This window comes from Podarcis filfolensis (assembly GCF_964270895.1).
Source record: "Podarcis filfolensis genome assembly, chromosome: 11".
Classification (NCBI taxonomy): Eukaryota; Metazoa; Chordata; class Lepidosauria; order Squamata; family Lacertidae; genus Podarcis; species Podarcis filfolensis.
In genome coordinates, this window is record NC_139613.1 from 27432900 (window position 1) to 27456353 (window position 23454).

Sequence of the window (23454 nt, forward strand, 5' to 3'; positions counted from 1 at the left end):
GCACAGAAACAGTGTTAAAGGTACATGTGCAATATTAAAAGCTCCCTGATTAAAAATAACAATAGTGAGCTTTAACTATCCATAGTTTCATAGCCTCAATGCACAGCTTGGCTTTCAGTTTGACTGAGCAGCTGATGGCAGGGTGTGTGAGCTGATTTATTTGATCCGTGAAGGCGTTTGTGAGTGCTATGAACCTTACCACTAAATGCATGGAGTTCTCTCCTGATCGCAATGGGATTCTGTGACTTGTGAATTATACCGTGTGCCACTGGTGTGCCACATTCCAGTCTTGGTGGTGTGCTGTTACTTTCAACAACCTCCATTGCCATCCGTGATTGCCTTTCACTGGTATTCCTTTCTAGCAGAGTGTGGACTGTGCAGTCTAGCAAAGTTTTCTACATTGTTCTACAAAATTGTATGTCACATTTGTGGATACCTGCACAATATCTGTGCTCTGTTGAATTGGTGCCATAATTTATGATGGAATTGCCCGTATCATTTTTAAGTAATACTTTATGGTGTGTGGATATTTGGTTTATAATAAATCACCTTTGAATTCCAGTGACATTATATATTGCGTCTGCAAGGAACACCAGAAGAATTTGTCTTTATTATGGGACAGTTAACTCCTAGGGGCCCCATTTTTCACCAGGGCTAAAAAGATTCTTTTGACTTATTACACAGCCAAATTGATTTGTGCCATTCATACTTCTTTCCACCACTGGGAAAATATGAATTTGCATAAAGAGAACAAACACTCATTGTAAGTAGATGGTGTGTACTGTTTTTGTGGGTCCATAAATGTGTGGGTGTGCTTTCTCTAAAGGAATAAAAATGGCTTTGCCCTTTATGTTCATGCACAGCTAACACCTGACATTATTTGAAACTTAAAAAAATAAGTGTGTTAACAAATCCCATCATTTTGATATGATCTTTTCCTGCTGCTGACTTGGTGAATTTGAAACCTTAGAAAGATAATGGCTGCAACATATATACAGGCCATTTGGTCTCAAACTCCCAGGAAGATTATCCTGTATCCAGATACTTGGACATGAAGTCCTACTGGAAAGAAGCAGCTTTCAATAAAATGCAGTTTGGTTCAACCCTAAAATTGGCAATCGGATAGATTATGCCTCTACAGCTTGTGATCCACCATGTGGAATGCAGCCATTAATGTTGGTCTGCCAGATAACCAATGAACCTATGGTTTTGGTTTCCTTTCTGCAATTGAAAAATGAAGACACATAGCCCAAGTAGAAGAACAGACCCTGAGTAGAAAAAAAAGAAAAAAGAAGTAGGTTTTATATCAATAAAATATAAATATCCCTCATTAGTTTTCCTTGCCCATTGTCCTATAATAACCATATTTTCCATCCTAATCAGCCATTTCCTTCAAAATATTGTATTTAGATACTTTACTGAAAATTAAAATTAATTTAATTAGCCACATTTCCTTTTTCCATTAGTTCACATACTGTAGTTCTTTGTTTTACAAAAAATATAAGACTGGAGGGGAGGACCTGTAGTTTAGTTGTATGGCTAGAGCACATGCTCTGCATGCAAAAGCTCCCCTGTTAATTCGAAGTGTCTCCATTGCAAGAGTCTTAGGGAGCAGAGAAGACCCCTGCCTGGAACCCTGGAAAACCATTTCCAGTCACAGTAGACAGGGGTGGGTTAGATGAACCAAGTCTTGATTCTGTGTGAGGCAGTTCAATTTACTCATATATTTACAATATATATTGTACTGAACGAGTGCTGCACCTGTATCTGGAAGCTAGACAAGAACCTTTTTGTATCTTTTAACAAAGCCAGGATAGCAACATGAAACTCCTAAGTCTTGTGCCACCTAGTGACTATTGTATTTTTCGCTCTATAGGGCGCACCGGACCATAGGGTGCACCTATTTGGGGGGGGGATAAAGAAGGAAAGCCAAGATCCATCCCGCTGGCTGTCTTGGCTTCCTCTTTAGCCACGCACAACCTCTCCAGCCAGGAGAAGCTGCGCGCGCGGCTTTGTTTTTAGCCGTGGGGCTGGGGACAGGGGAAGCTCGAGCTTCTCCCGACCCCAGCCCCCAAAACAGGCTGCTATCCGCAAGCCTTCGGAGCCCGGCAGAAACTCCCGCCGTGCTCAGAAGGCTTGCGGATAGCTGCCTGAAGCCCGGGGAGCACAGCGGCAGTTGGCGCTGCACTCCCCGGGCTTCAGGCTTCAGGCTGCTATCCGCAAGCCTTCTGAGCACTCCGAAGGCTTGTGGATAGCTGCCTGAAGCCTGCATTCGCTCCATAGGATGCACACACATTTCCCCTTCATTTTTGGAGGGGAAAAAGTGCGTCCTATAGAGCGAAAAATACGGTAAGCTATATAATGACACTGTCCACGTAAACCTGAGGGGGGTTTTTTGCCTTTGAAAAGAATGATTTCCTTTTTCTCTTACATTTGTTTCAGGATGTTACAAAGCATTGAAATCTACTTTTTTCCAAATCCTTTGTTTGGGGAAAAAAGAGAGCATTGGGAGGAAAAATTTTAAGCTTTGGCAACATATTGTGTAATAACTAGAATTACCATTGGTCTCTTTAATTGGTCTCTTTAAAAAAGAAAGGGAATTGGGTAAGTTAGAGCTCATGGCAAAACCTGATTATTTTATGCTTCAGATGTCATTAGAAGACAGTATCTTGAATCTTAGCTTTTTGCCCAGTTTACGGAAGGAGAGTTGTGATCACAGAAAGAGTCCTGCTCCTGGAAGGAAACATTCTGTGAGTGGAACTCTTGAATGGCTGCTCCTTCTGTGAAAGGAGCAAAGAGGACCTAAGCCAAGATCTGGAGCTTGCCCAGTCCAGCCTGCTACTGTTTCTTTACTTCCTTGTAAAGCCTTTCATCTTGAACCAAAACATCTTTGTATAAAGCTGATACAATCAGCATGTAGAAGGGTGATTAGATGACTGGTATCTGAAGTTAATAATTCAACTGATATGTTAAGATGGTTGAAGAACATTGCTTGGTTTAAAAAATATATATTTATCATATATATATATGGGCATTGTTGGGGTGACAGTAATAAATAAGAGTCTAGATAACTAGATTTTCATCAGTTCCTTCAAAATCAGTATTCCATTAATTTTTCAAAGGTCAAGGTCACAGCCATTCCTCAAGCATTCTTATTTTAATAGAGTAACTGAAAGTGTCTGAGTTCTGCAGAAAATTCATTATCGCCATAAAGCCGCAAAAGGTCACAAAATGTCTTTCTTCACTGAAGTAGCAAAAAATTTTTATTTCTCCAATAATTCATTATCACAGTGGAGCCTGAAGGAGCCCTTGACATTTCAGCATCCTCCTCCTTCAGGGGAAATAATTGTTTTCATATATCATGATTTAGAAAACGACAGAAAAATTAGTGAAAAACAAACACAAACCTTTCTGGTCTGGGAACCATCTGTATTACTCTTTGTTCCTAAAGCTTCCCTTCCCCACCCTCCCTCCCCGTGCTGTCACTGAAGCTCTCTACATCTGCCCTGTGCAAAATGGTGAACGTCAGATCTATAGTATTGTAAAAAAACGTAAGAAAATATGAAGAGCCCTGCTGGTTCAGGCCAAAGGTCCAACGTCCTGTTCTCACAGTGGCCAACCAGAGGCCTGTGGGGAAGTCTGCCAGCAGGGCATGAGCACAACAACACTCTCCTCACCTGCAATTCCCAGCAGGTGGTATTTGTTTTGTACTGCAGTTCTCACCCTGGGCCAGCAGGGGGATACTGTAGATAGTTTTCACTCAGGTCCACATATGCAAATAAGGGATTGAAAGTGACGTTCAATGATTGGATAGTTATAGAAAACGGTTACTGTTGCGTTCTAATGGAGCTCTATATAAACAGGCTGGCTGAACCCTTCAGTTCAGTTCTCTTCTGGCCTGTGAATAAACAAGAGCTGTTTGAAGAATCGCTGTGTCGTCTGATATGTTCACCCACAACTTAACAGTATTCAGAGGCACATTGCCTCTAACGGTGGAGGCAAGATGTGCATATCTTTCAGTGCACATTCAGCCCTTGCAGTTTGTGCTATACTTTGCCACACTGCCCCAATAATAATAATAATAATAATAATAATAATAATAATAATAATAATAATAATAATAATTAGTTATACCCTGCCCATCTGGCTGGGTTTCCCCAGCCACTCTGGGTGGCTCCCAACAGAATATTAAAAACATGATAAAACATCAAACATTAAAAACTTCCCTAAATAGGGGTGCCTTCAGTGTCCGGTCTGAATGATGGAAATGGAGATGCTCCTTCAGGTATACTGAGCCAAGGCTTCCCACAGGCATGTGATTGGCCACTGTGAGAATAGGATGCTGGACTAGATGGACCACTGGCCTGATCCAGCAAGCTTTTCTTATGTTCTTGCTTTTAGGGAGGCTTCCTTCAGAGGCTGGTTTCTACTGCTTAGACCTTAACTGGTACCTGCCTCTATATTATGTTTTCATAGCTGCTTCTTTTAATTGCTTTTATTTGATGGCTTGCTATTTTGGTTCCTTTATCTTACTTTTTGTTTTTATTGTATCATATTCTTTCTCTCACTTGCCAATTTGAATTGTTTAAGGAAAAGTGGGATATAAGTATTTTAAGCTAATAAAAATGGAATAAATAAAAAAATGGGATCCTCTCCCCTTTTTTTGCAGGGGTTGTGCTGACTGTTCCTTGGGTTTTCTTAGGTTAATAATGCTTCCTAGCAATTCTTGTTGAGCAGGAATTAGACTGACAAAATCTGTAATATCTCACGCTTGGGCATCTGTGATTCTCTCTGCCTGGAAAATTTGAACTGTGGGAGGCAGGAGGCAGAATGGTATCATATTGCTGACATGTGGACACAGAATGCATGCTGATGAAAACAATGGGTTGCATGTAACTTGTTCCATCAGCACAAAGATTTATGCTTCTACAGTGAAACTTCCCCCCTCATCTTCCATATGACCCCCTAAATCTGTTCTGGGCCTTCCCCCGATGCTCCAGAACAGATTTAGGGAAGGTACTGTGCACATGTGGGGAAAGTTGGGGGTGAGTTCCTTTGTGAAAGCAAAAACCCTTGTGCAGTTGGGATGTGCTAGCTGGATTCTGCCTGAAATGGCCCTGTACTGGTCCTGCTGCTTTCTCCATTGTAGACTGGGTTCATTACAAAGACAGTGTGGTGAGCAGTCAGTGCCCTGGCAGGAGTGACGTCAGTGTTGTGTTTCCCAGACTGGTTAATTTCTGCTTCTAAAAGTTTTGTTAGCTCTCACTTCAGAGACTGAACCTCAGTGTTACTGATGAGTATAGAAATCAACATTCAAAAGCTATTTGAAAAGGGCACCTGATACAGTCCTATTAACAAAACTAAGCCATGTCCTAATTCATATAAGCATCCCCATGTAAACATTTTCCTGTACTTGGAAAGCTAACATTTCAGGGTGAGATAAATAAAACATTTTTTTAAATGTCCAGTACCTAACTGAAGGTATCTGAAGAAGTGTGCATGCACATGAAAGCTTATACCCAGAACAAACTTAGTTGGTCTCTAAGGTGCTACTGGACAATTTTTTAATTTTTTTAATTTATTTCGACTGCATCAGACCAACACAGCTACCTACCTGAATCTAGTATCTCAGGGTGAGGTTAAGCTAGAAGCTTTATCCCTGATGTGGTCATATTATGATTGCAGGTAAATTTTGAGAGGACACCACATTTTAAAGTTGAGTGATCCATTAGCACGTTCTCCTGTAGGATAGCACCACTCCAAAGCTCTGGTACAGTCCCACAGGTGGACAGTGTTGCATCAGAAACAGCATGCCTGGGTAGACTCTTCGTCTACTTCAAGTTTTTAAAACTTCTTTTAAGAAATGTATTTGACATACGAGAAGGAGGAATAAAGGATGAATATTCCATCTTTTTGTACATATGTAACTGGAACAGGAAAACCATTGTTGGCAGAGCACTACTGAAATCTTGAACTAATGAGTGGAAACATTCTGGAAGCAATTATTTTACAAGCACAAAGTTTTTTGTTTTTATAAAAAAAAATCTTTCCCTTTAGTTTTTAAATGTTTCAGCAGAACTGCATTTCTGTTGGAGATGTCTGTGACAGCAAACACAACGTGGAACCCAGATAGTCATCGGACCAAGAGTCTTAAAGCATTCTTTGGGGGCATTTCTCCTTGGCCACTGGTATTCGAGAAGAGAAGAAAGTATGATGCAGAGATCTTAAACAGCTTTATTCATTCATTCATTCATTTAAATATCCATTAGTCTTTTGGCTATTTCGGCAGACATAGAAACGTGACGCAAGTCCATGAAGTCAGCTTTCTAGGAGCAATAGCAGCACAATTTATTCATGAATTAGATTCCAGAGGGAGCCCCCTTGTCCTGCTACCCCCATCCCCAACCAGTGGACACTAGTCTATAAGGCCAAATGGGGCACTGCCACTCCCCCCACACCAGTGGAGGCTCATCTATAAAGGCAAATGGGGCACTGTACCACCAACCTGAGTCTGTCCTTGGCCAGCTCCCCCACCTGCCTTCTTACATTCAGTCCTGGGGGTGGCCAACTTCCTGCTCCTTAATCTTTGTGTTTCCCTCAGAATGCCTTATGAGGAACAGCTAAGGGAGCTGGGCATGTTTAGCCTGGAGAAGAGGAGGTTAAGGGGCGATATGATAGCCATGTTCAAATATATAAAAGGATGTCACATAGAGGAGGGAGAAAGGTTGTTTTCTGCTGCTCCAGAGAAGCGGACACGGAGCAATGGATCCAAACTACAAGAAAGAAGATTCCACCTAAACATTAGGAAGAACTTCCTGACAGTAAGAGCTGTTCGACAGTGGAATTTGCTGCCAAGGAGTGTGGTGGAGTCTCCTTCTTTGGAGGTCTTTAAGCAGAGGCTTGACAACCATATGTCAGGAGTGCTCTGATGGTGTTTCCTGCTTGGCAGGGGGTTGGACTCGATGGCCCTTGTGGTCTCTTCCAACTCTATGATTCTATGGAGAAGGATGGAGGAGGGAACCAGGAAGAGCCTGCCATTGGCTCTGGCTCCACCTACTGCCAGCCTCTCTGCCTTCCCCACAATGGCCACTAGCTGACAATGCCCCAACCTCTGCTTCCAAGTGTAGTTTTAAAATATAAGTGAGGGAATTGTATTTTGTATATGAATATGACTTAAGACACATCATATGTTGAAAACTGGTCGTCTATTCAGTTTATATGTTCTTGTGGGATTAGATAGGTTCATGGAGGTTAAGGCTTATCAATAGCTTCTAGCCCTCAGATGAATAGTTCCTCCATGCTGGAAAGTTTCAGAAGGGGCTGTGTGCACCTCACTCACTTGGCATTTAGCTTGACTGTAATGAGGGAAAAGAGCCTCTAATGTGTAGCTAATTATAATTTATTCAGCCCATGTACTTGGCTCTCCTTTCTTGTCCCTGCATTGTTGCCTTCTCTCCTTCGGTTTGGCAGTTCTGTCAGATCCCATTTTTTCCATGCTTTTGTCAAGAGCTGTTGGGATCTGTGTGTGGCTGCCCCATGTGGTGACCCACTGAACTGCAGGTGGCAGCCTAGGTACTGAAGAGCCTTGAGGACTGACTCTGCCCACCCAGACTGTCCACTAAATATTTCTGGGTAGGAAGAAGCATAAAGGGCATCCTCCTCCACCTGATCCTTGCTTGAGCAGCAAGGTCTTCCTGAGTACTGCCCCATCCCTGTCTCCTAGTTTTCCTTTTGCTCCTGACTTTTGGCTTGCTCCACAATTCCTTGCTCCCCTCAGATCTTTTCTGTGGCCCAACCCCGACAGATTGGGACTGTTGTGTTGTTTCTGGTGGGTCTTTTATTTCAGTTTTGATTTTTATGTGTGATGCCTTGAGCTATGGAAAGGTGGCTAAGAAATCTAGAGGCAGCCCACCAGCTATGTGAGGAAGGAAGAGCTTGTTATGTTTGCTGTCTTCAACTACAAAGAAATGGGAGAGGAGCTGGCACCTGGCAAGCTACAATACATGGTTGGCGATATATGTATTTTTTATTTTTTTTATATGATAGGTCGCAAAATGTGGTAGGCCTGGTGGATGGCCTACAATGAGGTGACTGTTGGCTCTTTTGCAGCGGTAGTGGGGTCCTCTACAACTTGTGGTTAGAGATACAGGAGAAGGGACAACAGTCCCAATCTGTCGGGGTTGGGCTACAGAAAAGATCTGAGGGGAGCAAGGAATTGTGGAGCAAGCCATAACCACCATTTTGAACCAGGAGTACCCACTTGGCTTAGCTAAAAATGAGCAACAGCGGGGCGGGGGGGGGGGGACACTGTCATAAAGTGTGGCATCAAAATGGATAAGGAACCACAAGGATCTACTGCAAGAGATCTGTGTTGAAGTGAAAGTGAAAGGCCACTTTGTGGGATGAACTTCAAGACGTAAGATTAGTTTAACAAGGTCTACTTCTCATTTTGCTGTTTTTAGAAGAAAATTCTGATAAGGATGGCAAGTATAAAACACGCTGAGCTGTACAGACTTAGTGTCATCGCCAAAACATAGGACTTTTCCTATGAAATCCCAATGTTCCTTCCTTATCTGTAAAAAGCTTGTACGTCAAACTAACAAGGTTTCTGTGACCCAGTCAAAACAACGAGCCATGCAATAAACATTCATGTATAGCTTGCTTCTAGCAAGTTGCTTGTAAGGCTTTGTGTAGGCCATGAAAGCAAGAAGTACCTCTTGTCTCTCCTTGGGTTATAGGTAGGTATACCTATGAAGGTTTGTAAGAAGAACTGTGGGGGTAGAGTGCATGCTTAATATGCAGAAATTCCTTGGTTCTGCCCCCAAGACCTCCAGTTGAAATGGGGGGACGAGACCTCTAGTCCTCTGGATGCTGCCAGATAGCTCCCATCACTCTTGACTCAGTAGCCATGAAGATTGGCAAAAGTTGAAGTCCCAACAATATCTGAAGGTCCATTAGTTTTCCACCACTGAGGATCTCAGTTGGCAGGGATGTGACGGGACCTGCTTAAAACTGTAGAGACGTATTACCAATCAGAACAGATAATACTGGGCCAGGTGGAGCAGGATTCTGGCACAATGCCAGTTCATTTGAACTGTAGCATTTGAACTACATCCCCAATAGATTTGGTAAAGTAGCCCACATAGAATGTGGGAGCTGTGGCCCTCCAGATGCTGTTGGACTCCAACTCCCATCAGCCCCAGCCAGAATGGCTAATGGTCAGGGGATGGTGGGAACTGTAGTCCAGCAACACCTGCAGAGTCTTCTCTGACATAAAGAAAGGCTGTGTATCTCAAAGGGACTGCTTTCCTTCCATGGAATATGCAGTGTTGGAGGCTGTGTGGGGTTGAGAGAGATCCTTCATGAAATGTTTTACTTTTTATATGTTAGCAGGCTGCCAGTGTGGTGTAGTGGTTAAGAGCCGTGGACTCGTAATCTGGTGAACCGGGTTCGCGTCTCCGCTCCTCCACATGCAACTGCTGGGTGACCTTGGGCTAATCACACTTCTCTCTGAAGTCTCTCAGCCTCACTCACCTCACAGAGTGTTTGTTGTGGGGGAGGAAGGGAAAAGGAGATTGTTAGCTGCTTTGAGACTCCTTAAAGGTAAAGGGACCCCTGACCATTAGGTCCAGTTGTGGCTGACTCTGGGGTTGCGGCGCTCATCTTGCTTTATTGGCCGAGGGAGCCGGCATACAGCTTCTGGGTCATGTGGCCAGCATGACTAAGCCACTTCTGGCGAACCAGAGCAGCGCACGGAAACGCTGTTTACCTTCCGACCGGGGTGGTACCTATTTATCTGCTTGTACTTTGATGTGCTTTCGAACTGCTAGGTTTACAGGAGCAGGGATCGAGCATCGGGGGCCGACCTTCTGATCGGCAAGTCCTAGGCTCTGTGGTTTAACCCACAGTGCCACCCGCGTCCCTTGAGACTCCTTAGGGTAGTGATAAAGTGGGATATCAAATCCAAACTCTTCTTTTTCTTCTCTTGGAAAATAAACCAGTCCAAGCTAGCTGTGCCTCTTCCTCACTGCTTGTACGTGCAAGGCTTTTTGTTTACATTATCTGCAGCTTAAATGAGCACCATATTTGAATGTTTTTAATTAACTAGTGGAACAATGTATTTAATTTTTTTTTATCCTGTTCATACCTCTTGCTTTTGGTCATATTTCCATACACAAGGAACAAAATGTATACTTTGAGCTTAAAAAAAAAGTTTATTGAGGCAAGGGAAAATAAATGCAAGCCTGTGTCTTGAGAGTCTGGTATAGGCATGCCCTCCTTAAAGGTCTGCAGCACCTCTTAAAGTAATATAACTTCTCATTTTTTCTGGTCCAAATCCATTTTCTTTCATATGGGTTATAACAAATGTAAACAGTTACGTTTCCTGTTCACTATACTCAGAATCTGCATAACAAATCCCCATTTTTAATAACCTTGGGTGGCTAAAGCCTTAGAGTGCCTTTGTATATATCATGCATATATTGAGGCCTGCATTTATTTTCATGAACTTTGCAGTTTCTTATGAGTTTCTGAAGAAATCTTCCATACAGTCTGAGAGCTCTTAAACTTTTGTTGTGCCCTCAGCAATGCCCATGTGATTCTACATGTAACATGCATGAAGAAGCAGGCTTCCACACATGCATCATTTACTGGCTTTGGAACTAGTCAGATAAGAGTTCTCTCGTGGGATTTTACTTTATTCTTAGGGTATTTGGCTCCAGGCCTAGAGTAGAGGTATCTTACAGCTCCCTATCCACTTTACCTTCTCTGGTTCCCAGTGGAGGTTCTTCTACTCAGCCCTAGTTGGTCAAGACAAGTCAACAGGGTTGCAATTTAACAACGATTCATTGAAAGCACACACATAGCTTCATTCAAGCAAATAAGCAGAATTCAAAATTGTAGTTTGCTGCGCTTCCAAAAGCACAGCATTCCACTGACAGAGGTGAGTGGAATGTCATCTGTCACCCTGTCGTAATGGATAGTCTAACAGAAGGTGTAAACCAACAGAGTCCAGGTCCAGAAGCCACCCAAAAGTTGCTTTCCCAATGCTGCTTATACAGTTCTTAGCTTTCCAAACATGGTAACGATGGCAACCTTGACCGCCATCCCAAGTATCTTGCATATATACTTGTGTGTTCTAGATAGTCCCTAGATGTTTGTGTGTTTCATAGACCATAGAATTGTAGAGTTGGAAGGGACTCTGAATGTCATCTTGGCTAACCCTCTGCAATGAAGGAATCTCAACACACAGTCCTCCAACCAATCTGAAACCTGCTTAGCTTTGCAAATGTGCTAGCAGTTTTATTGCTGCACCACTATTAAGGTTTGTATCTTTACCTTCACATTCTCTTTCATCCTTCACTTCCGCCTAACTGCAAGCTTGCTTTATTTCCTTTTATGATCCCCTATTATGATATGTTTAGACCATTCTATACAATATGTGCCCAAGCTTCAGCTCATGACAATATATGAATTTGAGCTTGCAACATAATGCTAGTGATAATACAGTTGTACCTCAGCTCCTGAATACCTTGGGAGTCGAACGTTTTGGCTCCCGAACGATCGAAAACCAGAAGTGAGTGTTCTGGTTTTTGAACATTCTTTGAGAAGCCGAACATCTGACAGGGCTTCCGATTGGCTGCAGGAGCTTCAGAAGCTGTGATTTGGAAGTTGAACGGACTTCCGGAACGGATTCTGTTCAACTTCCAAGGTATGACTGTAATAGGATTTTTAAACTATTGGACAGAATGGTTTCCCATATGAGAAGGGTTGAGATGATTAAGCTAAGATCTTGAATAGGTAGCAGTCTTCACTGGTGTGCAAATAAGAGATGTACTGTTGCTTTTATCAGGAAAGTATTACCGGTATGTTTTCTTTTCAATAGAATCTTAACCTTCACTCAGCATAGGATGCATTGCCAGTTTCCCATCTGTGGGAGCACACACAAGTCACAACAATGCACACTAAGTTGTTCACTTGTAACTGTGTCCAGTCCCAAATCGCACATTCCTTTCTTTAAGAGGCTTTTTGAAATGTCTCTGGGTGTAGTGTACAGGCTGCTTAGGGTGTTGTGACTTAGCCAGATCTGTTCCATAGCTGTGACTGCAGAGCAGGCGGCAAGAAAAGCAAAGGTTGCTGATGAATAACCCTACTTGGTTGGTTGTAATACATTAGCAGTCACAGTGCATGCCATCTCCCAAAGACTTTCTTTTTTGCTCATGGTCACCGAAGGGTGGCAGTCAAAAAATGTTGCCTATGGAAACTGAGCTCGTATGACAACCATTGTGGAATAAATGATTGGGCATGAGTCTGCTTCCAAATTAAGTATTACGTTTACATGGTTTCAGTCTCCTCCACCAGGCCCCAAAATGTACTGTCCGCACCACAAATACACTGGAATACAGTATGCTTTAACTTTTGTGGTTGGGCTTTCACTAAATACCGTGTTATACCAAAGCTATGTACGCTTTGATCACTTGCCATACAGAGAGGGGGGGGGGACTTTTTCAGCATGGTTCTCTCTCTCATCATTTTAATCACAGACTAAAGAGTGAATGTATCTGGTTAGTTTTCCTGGACCTTTTTAAAAATGCATCTACTGCCTATTTATATCTCATCTCTTTGTGGTTCTGCCAATGACGCTGGTTACTGGAGCTTTTATTTAAGGAGTGAGGGAATGAGCATGAGGAATATAAATAATGGGCCTTCTATAAAACTGTGTTACCTATGCAGTTGTATAAAACTTAATTCACTGTTACATTTTTACTTCTCTGCAATTTAACTTTTGAATCATCAAAGATTAGAACATAAACTCAGAAGACTTCTTTAAAAAAATATATATATTGGAGATACTTTTTTATGCATGATGGCCTGGTCTGCATGTCATGCGAAACCAAACCATGGCTTAGCATGAATGCATGTGCACACAGGCTACCGAAGAGGAGTTCATAGCCACTTCACTCTTCCTGGGTTGTTTTTCTGCCCCGCTGCACTGAACTAAGCTTTAGCTTGGCATAGTATGTCATCTCAATCTAGGCTTCTGGTTTTATGGTTCTGCAAGAGCTAAATTATGAGCCTGGATTTATACAACATGTTAAACCAAACCATGGCTTAGCTCACTGTGGCACATCAACAAAATAACTGGAGATAAATGACGCTGCCATGATCTGTTTGCCATTTATGTTTGTTAATTTATGCTGTGTTTGTGATGTCCTATTATGTTCCATAATGCTATTACAGTCATACCTCGGGTTACAGATGCTTCAGGTTGTGGTTTTTTGGATTGCGGACCGCCAAAACCCGGAAGTACCAGAACTGATTACTTCCGGGTTTCGGCGGTCGCACATGCGCAGAAGCGCTAAATCATGTTTTGCGCAAGCGCAGAAGCGCTGAATCACAACCCGCACGTGCGCAGACGCACCACTGCAGGTTGCGGACGCTGTGGGTTGCGAACGTGCATCCTGCACAGATCACGTTCACAACCCGAGTGTTCACTGTATTGTATGTTGCTTGTAAACTGCTTTGGTATTAATAGAATCATAGAATTGCAGAGTTGGAGGGGACCCCAACTTCCTGCAATGCAGGACTCTCATCTAAAGCATCCATGACATATGTCCACCCAAGCTCTGCTTTAAAAACTCCAAGAAAGGAGAGTTCACAACCTTCTAAGGGAGTCTGTTCCACTGTCAAACAGCTCTTACTGTCAGAAGGTTCTTCTGATGTTTGGTCACAATCTCTTTTCTTGTAACTTGAATCCATTGGTTCAGGTCCTGCCCTCTGGAGCAGGAGAAAACCAGTTTGTTCCATCTTCCATGTGACAGCCCTTGGGATATTTGAAGGTGGCTATCATATCTCCTCTCAGTCTCTTCTTTCCCAGGCTAAACATTCCCAACTCTCTCAACCGCTCTTCCTAAGGCTTGGCTTCCAGACCCTTTATAATTTTGGTTGATTCATTTATAATAAAAAAAACCCCAAACTCCTCTGCTAGAACCTGCACACTCTCATGTTTGCACTGTCATGCTTTTGACATATTATTAGCAATAGGCACGGCAATATGTAATCATTAATATAAACACAGTAACTCTACACAGGAGCTTATGATGAGCATTCATGAAGAAATTGAAATTTAGGGGGAAAAGACAGTTAAAATGGGTCAAAGACAGAGATCTATAAAAGTATGCCTGGTTGGTGGGAGAGGAGCCGTTACAGATATGTTTTCCCTCTTCCTCATAATACTAAAATCTAGAGTCACCCAATGGAGATGAATGTTGAGTGATTCCAAACCAACCAAAAGAAGTACTTTTTCACACTTCCTACAATAAATTGATGGAACTTGCTGCTACATGATCTGATGATGACTATGGACTTAGATGGCTTTCGAATGAAATTAGATTTATGGAAACAGGTCTATCATTGGGAATTCTTGATTGCAAGTGGGAAATGTCTCTCCCCACTTTTTAAGAGGAATGCCCTGCAGCCTCTTAAAGGGCAGGGGACTTTCAGGAAGGGGGAAGGGAGTTTCTGAAGTATGTAGAAACCCCTAGCTATTTTGAGGTGGCCCCTTTTGCTTCCAAACTGACCAGCACTCAACCACCTGGGATCACTATTAGAGGGAATTATGGCTACATGAAAGCTGCAGGTTTAGAGGCAGCATATCTCTGACGACAATGCATGGGAAAAGGAGCAGACTGGGAGGAGAAGGTGTCAGAAGCTGAAGAGGTAACAGGAAGAGGCTGCGGCCAAGAACAGTTCAGACTCAGAGGCAGAAGCAGAAGCAGGGACTGGAGAGGAGTGGGGCCAGGAGACAGAGAGGCAGTCTTCCCCTCCTGCTGCAACCAGCTCCCCTCCCCCTTGAATCTCCTAGAACACGCAGATAACCGAAATGAGCAGAGTGTGCAGATTCAGTTTGCGACTGCTTGGGAAAGACCCCGGAGAGGAGGATTCCTAGTGGGCACTGTGGAGGTGGAGACCTTAAGCTGTCACAACTGCTTCGTTGGGGGCAAGACCTCCTGGAAAGAGTTGCTGAGACCACTAGGACTGAGCTGTGGTTTGTTTCCTTGAATAAAGAGATAATTTCATTGGCCTCGGGTGGTTTATTGTTTTATTGCTGACCTATGCCTGACTCCAACTCTGACACAGCTGAGCTCTTCTTAAGAAATTATGGGAGAGTCAAGGCAGGGTAACAAATGTACAGGCAGCAACCAATTGATGCGTGACCTCATGCATCGTGGTGACCTGGAAGTGACCAGAAAAGGGGGTGGAGTTGGCTTAGACATGCTCTGCTATCACGTGTGAGGACCCGGAAAACAGCCCTCACACAAATTGGGGGTTGCCTGTAGTTACCTTTCCTTAGACTTTGGGGGTGAAAAGTTAGGCTGAAAGCATTAGGATTTTTAATTCAGTTGTTTAGATAAATAGGCTGAAACTCTGGTTTGTATGTATTTCTCTCTCTGCCTTATACTTCCACACAAAACAGATATTGTCTGTTCTGAAACCTTTTACATATAAATTATTGTTGCAATATATTGCCCGTGATGTTTGCTTTTATAAATTGAAAATCAAAAGTTTGGATCAATTTGGAACGAGTCATATGGAATGTACACACAAAATGATGAAAGATTTGAATTTTCCAGCCTAGATAATAAATACCATGTGCAGTCCTTTACCTCAACGATTTTCTAATTCAGTGTGTGTCTGGCAGACTTTTCCTTTCATTCTTGTTCCATGTTGAAAGTAGAGCAAGAAAACTGTTAAAAGTGTAATTAAATTTACAGAGATCAAGGAAAAACATAAACCAGCACAGTTTAACCCCTGGAAGTTTAGAGTGGGCTGGACTGACTTTATTTTACACTTATAAACAGTGTGGGAAAGTGGCTGTTCTAAAAGAGCATATCAAATCTCATGGAAATGTTTCATCATCAGTTCTTCTTAAAAAGGAGCTTGCCTTCATATAAATGACTTCACTCACCACCTAATAAAACGCTGCACATATCATTAAAGGTGCGGATGAATTCCCTATTGTCAGACAGAAAGAGGAAACCTCAACTCACCCTCTGCTAGCCTCAGGCAAACAACCCTCTCTCTTTGTCAGTCCTCCAACCGCAGTATAGGATGATAATAACAATGACCTATGATGCTCAGCTGTTGTATGGCTTACTGAGAGAATCTGTGTGGAGGTGTTTCTGGTGAGCTACAGCACTTTCAAGTGCACTTATATAACTTTCAAGCCTGATACAGGTTAGGACCAGAATACCTGAAGGACTATTTCCTCCTTGATGATGCTGCCTGGACTCCAAAGTTATTAAGAGAGGCACTTCTTCACCCTACACCTAAGTTATAGTAGGTAGGGACATGGGAGAGCATCATATCATGGGAGACCCATACTTCCTCTCTGTTTGATGGTATATAACATTTTTATTTAGGTTGGCCTTTGCCCCAGAAGCTGGATATTTGTTTTCTGGTGGTTTACTTCATTTTTATAGGTTGACTGATTTGTGGTGCTTTTTATCTGCATCTTTTATTGTAATAGTGTGTAGGCATTTTTTATTATTATTATTTTTACTTTTGCTTCATAAGACACTTTGGGTGGTTCACTTTGTGAACTGGAAAGAGAGGACAGAAACATTCCTAAAATAATAATAACATAATGATAAAACAATTATAGTAATAAAAATTAAGGACAGTAGCAAACTCTATGTGCACAAAGAATATGGAAAGAATATGGTTACTCAGCAGTGTATAAACTGTGGCTGGTGTGTGCCTTTTTCTAGCAGATTCTTAGGACTGTGGCTAGCCCAGGTTGCATCCATCTCATTAGGCTGGAGGCTTGGGAACACATGTTCATTATAATATTTACATTATTGGCAGGGCCAAATTAAAGGCTGCACTGCGTTCTCAGGCCTCACACATCGCTGACAATCAGGCATGCTTTCTGTTCTGCTGGATTAAAGGCAAAGATGAGTCTGCCTACACAGACAAGGCTTTTCTGAATCCTCCTACTCCATCCTCAAAAGGGGGCATTCTCTGCTGCTGTCATCTATCTACATGCCCTTCACTTATGCATGTACCCTATACAGACAGATTGCTTCCTGTAACGTAATTTTAATTTAGAACTGATCTTTTTATCGTATTGGAAGCACTCAAAATTTTGCCTTCACACAATAACACTGTAAAAGAAGAAATCAAAGTCTAAATATGTAAATATATACAAATGGCCTTTAAATAATCAACACAGATGCAATACTTTAAAATTACATGATTGCATGACAGATCTATCGTCTGTCAAGTCAAATGCTCAATCAGCCATCACTCTTGCCAGAAATAACCTTATGCTTTGGTGATACTTCTCACCTTTTTATGTAATATTTAAGCACCTCACATACATTCATATTTGTTTCACCTGTGCTTTATTTTTAAAAACCTGACAGGTTTTTAAAACTTATTTGGACATTGTGAGGGAAATGTCTTGGTGGTATCTAGTGCTTTTTTCCGGGAAGGAGGGGGTGGTAGTACGCAGGGGTACGCATACCCCTAAACATTTTGTGAATCATTGTACTTTTGCCCATTTACTGTATTTATTTTTCCTGATTTGAACTATAAAATGGTGGTTTTCTTGAGTCAAAATGAGAGTACCCCTAAACATTTTTTTAAAAAGAAAAAAAGCACTGGTGGTATCTTTGGAAGCAGCATAGCTAGCTGCTTGGGTGCCATGGGTGACGTGTGCCCTTTGCCTGGGGGTGGGGCAAGCCAGGGCAGGGCACACTGAGCAGAGCCTCCATGGAGTCTGCCCACCACCTCCCCCTCAGCTGTAGGGTGGTGGTGGGTGGACGCAAGCCCCACATTGCTGTTTTGGGCAGCACGGAGCCTGCAGGCTCCTGAGCCACCGTGCCACTCCCAGGAGAGACACGTGACTCAGGAGCACTGCAGGCCCATGGTAAGTGCTGCCCCTCACAGTGTGCCGCCCAGTATGCCCCCTCCACCCACCCCCAGCTACATCTACTATCTGCAGACTTACAGAACTGTTATTTTCATGTGTTGAACATGGGGAAAGAAGGCTATATTTGTATGGAATGTTATTGTTACACTTCCAAGCTATCTCCACAGCTCTAACAAATGATTCCTCTGTCTTCACCATAAGTGTGTTTATAAGTATTTCTTTAAAATGCATAATAAGTTTCAGTGCACTCTGGCACTCGTCACGGTCCTCCGTTGCGCCAGAAGTGGTTTGGTCATGCTGGCCACATGACCCAGAAAGCTGTCTGTGGACAAACGCTGGCTTCTGAAAGCAAGATGAGCGCCACGCCCCATACTCTCCTTTGACTGGACTTAACCGTCCAGGGGTCCTTTACCTTTTTACTTATTCCACACACAATATAATTTCACAATGGATATAATACTCGTGTACTATTTGATCTTAGGTGCAGGTATCAGCAACAGAACTTCATCGCAGAGTAATTATTTTTCCTGGGAAGATTCAATTTTCAATACCTCCATACATGCTGCAATTCGACATGGAAAATGGAAACTACTAACAGGCTATCCAGGTAAATTTTTATGGGATTCCTCCCTTTTGCATGTTCCAGATAATGGCACTTCCTGGTATTTGCTGTATTAAATTTGTGAATACTGGTTTTGGTAGCAATTGATGCTCCAGAGGTGTAAGAAAGAACTGACTAATAATGATCATAAGAACTCCCTGCCCTTCAGCCTTAAAGTAAGGTTGGTTGGTTGGTTGGTTGGTTGGTTGGTTGGTTGGTTGGTTAAATGTGTATGGCCACCCATCAATAGACATTTCCTCCTGGGCAGCTTATAGAGGTGGGAAAGATGACCAGTTTAGGCTGTTCTGCCTGAAAATGTGACTTATTTATTTAAAGTGTGCTAACATTCCCACATGCACTATCTGTTTTGACATAGTATGAAGCATTGTATTCAGATTTGTCACCTGAAGCAGCAAGAGGCACACCTGCTAGAAAGCTCACTGGTTGGTAGGGATCCCAGCTTTCCAGTTGAGGCATCCAACTGGTACTATAATTTCCTATATGTCAGTCAGTGTTCTTGCAGATTAATCTCTTACCTTGTTTCTAGGATGGCACTGTTTGTCCACTTATGTATGTCTTGTTGCTCAAAGTTCACCCGCTGATCATTGAATGTTCGTTATAAAACATATTTACAGGTGCAATAAGAGAAAGGAGTTGAAGGCGGTGGTGTCAGAACCAAGAAAAGAGCAACAAACTTCAGCCAAATAGCTCTATTGCAGACTGAGCTTCATACCGTTTATATTAGGAACTCTTCTTCCTACTAACATCTAATTCATCTTCTGGGTATTCTGTTGGTCAGCTGGCAAATCTCCATATTGCAAGTTCAATTCCACTTCTCTGAAATTAAATAAGTCAGATCTGTGAACAAGCTGCAAACAAATTAAGAGGCTAATGCTGTCCCAACTAACCTCTAATCTGCTCTGTTCCTGTTTATAGGTTGCTCCCACTGGTTTCCACCGCCATCTTTATTTAATGAGTCAGAGGCTCTGTCTTCAGACCCTCCAACAAAGAAACTTTGGCTCTTTGACATTGTTAACGATCCTGAGGAACGAAGTGACTTGTCAGAACAATATCCTGACATTGTGAGAAAGCTCCTTTTGCGTCTCCGGCACTATAACGATAACTCTGTTCCCGTGTTCTACCCAAAAAATGACCCTCATTGTGACCCAGGAACCAAGAAAGCCTGGGGGCCTTGGATGTAGGAAACTGCTCAGCAGCCTGAGAAAGGTATGTCAAGGGTAGTCATAGAGCTGATTCCCACGTTATATTTGTGTACATAAAAATGTGTGCATCCTTGTGTACACTATGGCAAAGTGTACAAAAATGTTCCATGGGAATCAGCCCATAGACTCAGGGACACAGACACTTCTGACTCGTTTATTTTACCTCTTCAGCTTTCACTTGAGTCCATTGGATCCATTTCTTCTTACTCAAAAGCTGTTTGAAGGATCCAGTTTCACCATCGGTTGTGCTTGAAGTACTATAGAATCATAAATCTGCCATTTGGATGTTGGTGGGTTTTTTGCCGTCCATGACATGTCTCTGAAGCAGAGGGTAAAATGATGCCGCCTTCCCAAAGTTCCTGGCCAGCTGGGAAACATTATTTCAGTTGGAAAGCTCTGAGTCATGGCAGGGCGGGGGGGCAGGGCCTTCTAAATTCTTTCGCATCTGAAGTCAAAGGCTTGATTTCATACTTGCCGGGAGCCAGCTTTTATCGGAGGCTGACAGAGTTGTAAAGAAAAGGAGAAAGAAGCCAATTGTAGAGTTCCTTTTCTCTCTTCCCACCTTTACCTCGTGAGTCACTCTAACAGGAGCATCCTTGAATCTCCATGAACAGAACCTCTTAGCAGCTACACACCAAGGTCCTAGCGATAGCCAAACATGTCAGCTCTACACCCAAAATATCTTATTTCCACAATATGAATATTGTGATCAATATGAATACCGTGTCCACAGTGGTGGACAGCATGGTGGCGTGGAGATGTGTACCTGACCTCCCAGCAGGTAAGTTGCTGCTGCTTACGTGGAGGGAGAAGGGCAAGATATTGTGGAGGGTGGCACAGTGCATATGACACTGGCAGGAGCACTGGATTGACTCTGCTGGCACCTTTGAGAGCCAGTGTGGTGTAGTGGTTAAGAGCGGTAGTCTCGTAGTCCGGTGAACCGGGTTCGCGTCTCCGCTCCTCCACATGCAGCTGCTGGGTGACCTTGGGCTAGTGACACTTCTTTGAAGTCTCTCAGCCCCACTCACCTCACAGAGTGTTTGTTGTAGGGGAGGAAGGGAAAGGAGATTGTTAGCCGCTTTGAGACTCCTTCGGGTAGTGATAAAGCAGGATATCAAATCCAAACTCCTCCTCCTCCTCCTCTTCTTCTTCTTTGCACTGCACCAACCTTGCTGCCACTGTGAACCTTCCAGTAAGCATCAGGAGGTGAGGTAGCTGCCTCCACCCCACCATTCCATCTGCTACCACCCTATTATACGTATTTACTCAGAACTCTTTGAACTTTTTTTTTTACACAAAGTCCCCTCACCAAAGGCTCCTGATTAAACTTAGTAGTTATGGGGTGAGAGGAAAGGTTCTCTTATGGCTCAGTAACCAAATAACAGAAAACTGGGAGCAATAATAAATGGACAATTCTCACAATGGAAGTGGGGTTCCTCAAACATCTGTGACGATACCAGTGTTTTTAATATGTCTGTAAATTATGTGGAGTTAGGTGTGAGCAGAGAGGCAACTAAGTTTGCTGATGACACTGTTTTGTTGAGGGTAGTAAAACCAAAAAGGGACTGTGAAGAGTTTTGGTATGAACTCCACAAAGTGGGTGAAAACGTAATAGCGGTTTATAGAATTCTGCACGAGGTGGAAAAAGTAGGGGGAAATGTTTTGGGAGTATCTTAATCTGTGTCACGTGTTCTTTTTAAATAAAGGGATGGTCAAATGCCATCACAGGATGATGGTCAGAGTCTCAGTTGGTCATTTTATTAGAGGGCTCTAATAAGTTTGAGCAAGTTGAATTTACTAAGCAAGTTTCAAAACGTCTAAATATTGTAATTTCCTTTAGACAATCTTCTTGCTTTCTGGGTCCCCCCCCCCTTTTGATGATCTCATGCATTTTACATTCTGAAACTTTTCATTTGCGACCAGTGGACTACAAATAAATTATATTTGCCCGACTGTTTGTTCCTGGGCCCAATTCACAGTGCTTGCACTGACATTACCAGAGCAAGGTAAAGTGAGGGGGACAATGGGCTGAGGAGATTCCATGGCGGAGAAGCTACCACCTCCTAGGATCCACCACTCAGCTCTGGCCAGGATGGAAAGTGCTGTGGTGGCCCTTTTCTATGTTATTCCCTCGCACCAAATGTATTGTTCAGAAAATGGGTGTAAAGGGGGGGTGGCGGGCTTGATGCCATTTTTGCTTCAACGTATACTGTTTAGGTTGACAAATTGTTCAACTTTACCAAGGACAATCCTCTATTGGATGAGCTGCATGTTCCAAGTCCAGTTTAAAGTTTAAAGATAAAAGTTTAAAGATAAAAGAACCATAAAAAGCCCCTTTCAAGACAAGGGCCTTGAAGTTGCACATCAACAGTTTGCATTTGGACAGCAGGCTGCAGGTCACCTGCTCTGGTTAAAAAAAATAAAATTCTGTTAAAATTGCAGTAATTTTAAGGGTGCAGATTATATGCAAACTTGTGTCTTCTTTTATTTTATTTTGGCAATGTGTAAGCAGTCACCCTGGAAGAGCTAAGCACTGGATTCATAAGAAACAAATTTGAAGAAGAGGTGTTTTGTTTTGGTAAGTGCCAAATTGATGATGCTAAACACATAAGCATACACAGGATTTCAGTTCTATTAAATTGTGTATCGCATATGTAAACACAACCTACACTGTACGTTAAGTAAAAGATTTATTGCATTAGGTTTTCCAAGCTATAAATAAATTATGAGATCACATGGAGGTACTGGGCTTCATCTTCTCTCATCCTTCATCACTAAGGCTGCAATCCCATGCATGCTTACTCAGCAGGTAGGTTCCATTGGAATTTACTCCTGTGTGATCACAAATCTTGACCTATGTGTATTACAGATGCACCAGGTTTGCTAATTATATTGGTCACCTCATAGATGAATTTCTGCTTCAGGGCAGGAATTGTGTTTGGGAACATTGGAAGGGCTGATACTAAACCTCTTGCTTGTGTTGTAATAATAATAATAGTAATAGTAATAGTAATAGTAATAATTATTTATTATTTATACCCTGCCCATCTGGCTGGGTTTCCCAAGCCACTCGGAGCGGCTTTCAACAAAATATTAAAATACATTAGTCCAAACATTAAAAGCTTCCCTAAACAGGGCTGTCTTCAGATGCCTTCTAAAAGTCTCGTAGTTATTGTTCTCTTTGACATCTGGTGAGAGGGCGTTCCACAGGGCGGGTGCCACTACCGAGAAGGCCCTCTGCCTGGTTCCCTGTAACTTGGCTTCTCGCAGTGAGGGAACCGCCAGAAGGCTCTCGGCACTGGACCTCAGTGTCCGGGTTGAACGATGGGGGTTGAGACGCTCCTTTAGATATACTGGACCGAGGCCATTTAGGGCTTTAACGGTCAGCACCAACACTTTGAATTGTGCTTGGAAACATACTGCGAGCCAATGTAGGTCTTTTAAGACCAGTGTTATGTGGTCTCAGCAGCCGCTCCCAGTCTAGCTGCTGCATTCTGGATTAGTTGTAGTTTTCGGGTCACCTTCAAAGGTAGCCCCACATACAGATATAACCAAAGCATGCACCACTCTGGTGAGACAGTACGCGGGCAGGTAGGATCTCAGCCTGCATACCAGATAGAGCTGGTAGACAGTTGCCCTGGACACAGAATTGACTTGCGCCTCCATGGATAGCTGTGAGTCCAAAATGACTCCCA

General features: G+C 42.8%; 1 protein-coding gene across 1 annotated transcript in view; it reads left to right on the plus strand.

The window, feature by feature from the left end:
• ARSB (arylsulfatase B) overlaps positions 1–21494 on the plus strand; it is a 66983-nt gene extending 45489 nt beyond the window's left edge. Inside the window, exons 7-8 of the mRNA XM_083576196.1 lie at positions 18417–18542; positions 19473–21494. Coding sequence (XP_083432322.1) covers positions 18417–18542; positions 19473–19738 — 392 coding nt within the window. The 3' untranslated portion in view covers positions 19739–21494. The remainder of the gene's footprint in view (positions 1–18416; positions 18543–19472) is intronic.
• The last annotated feature ends 1960 nt before the right edge of the window (positions 21495–23454 follow it).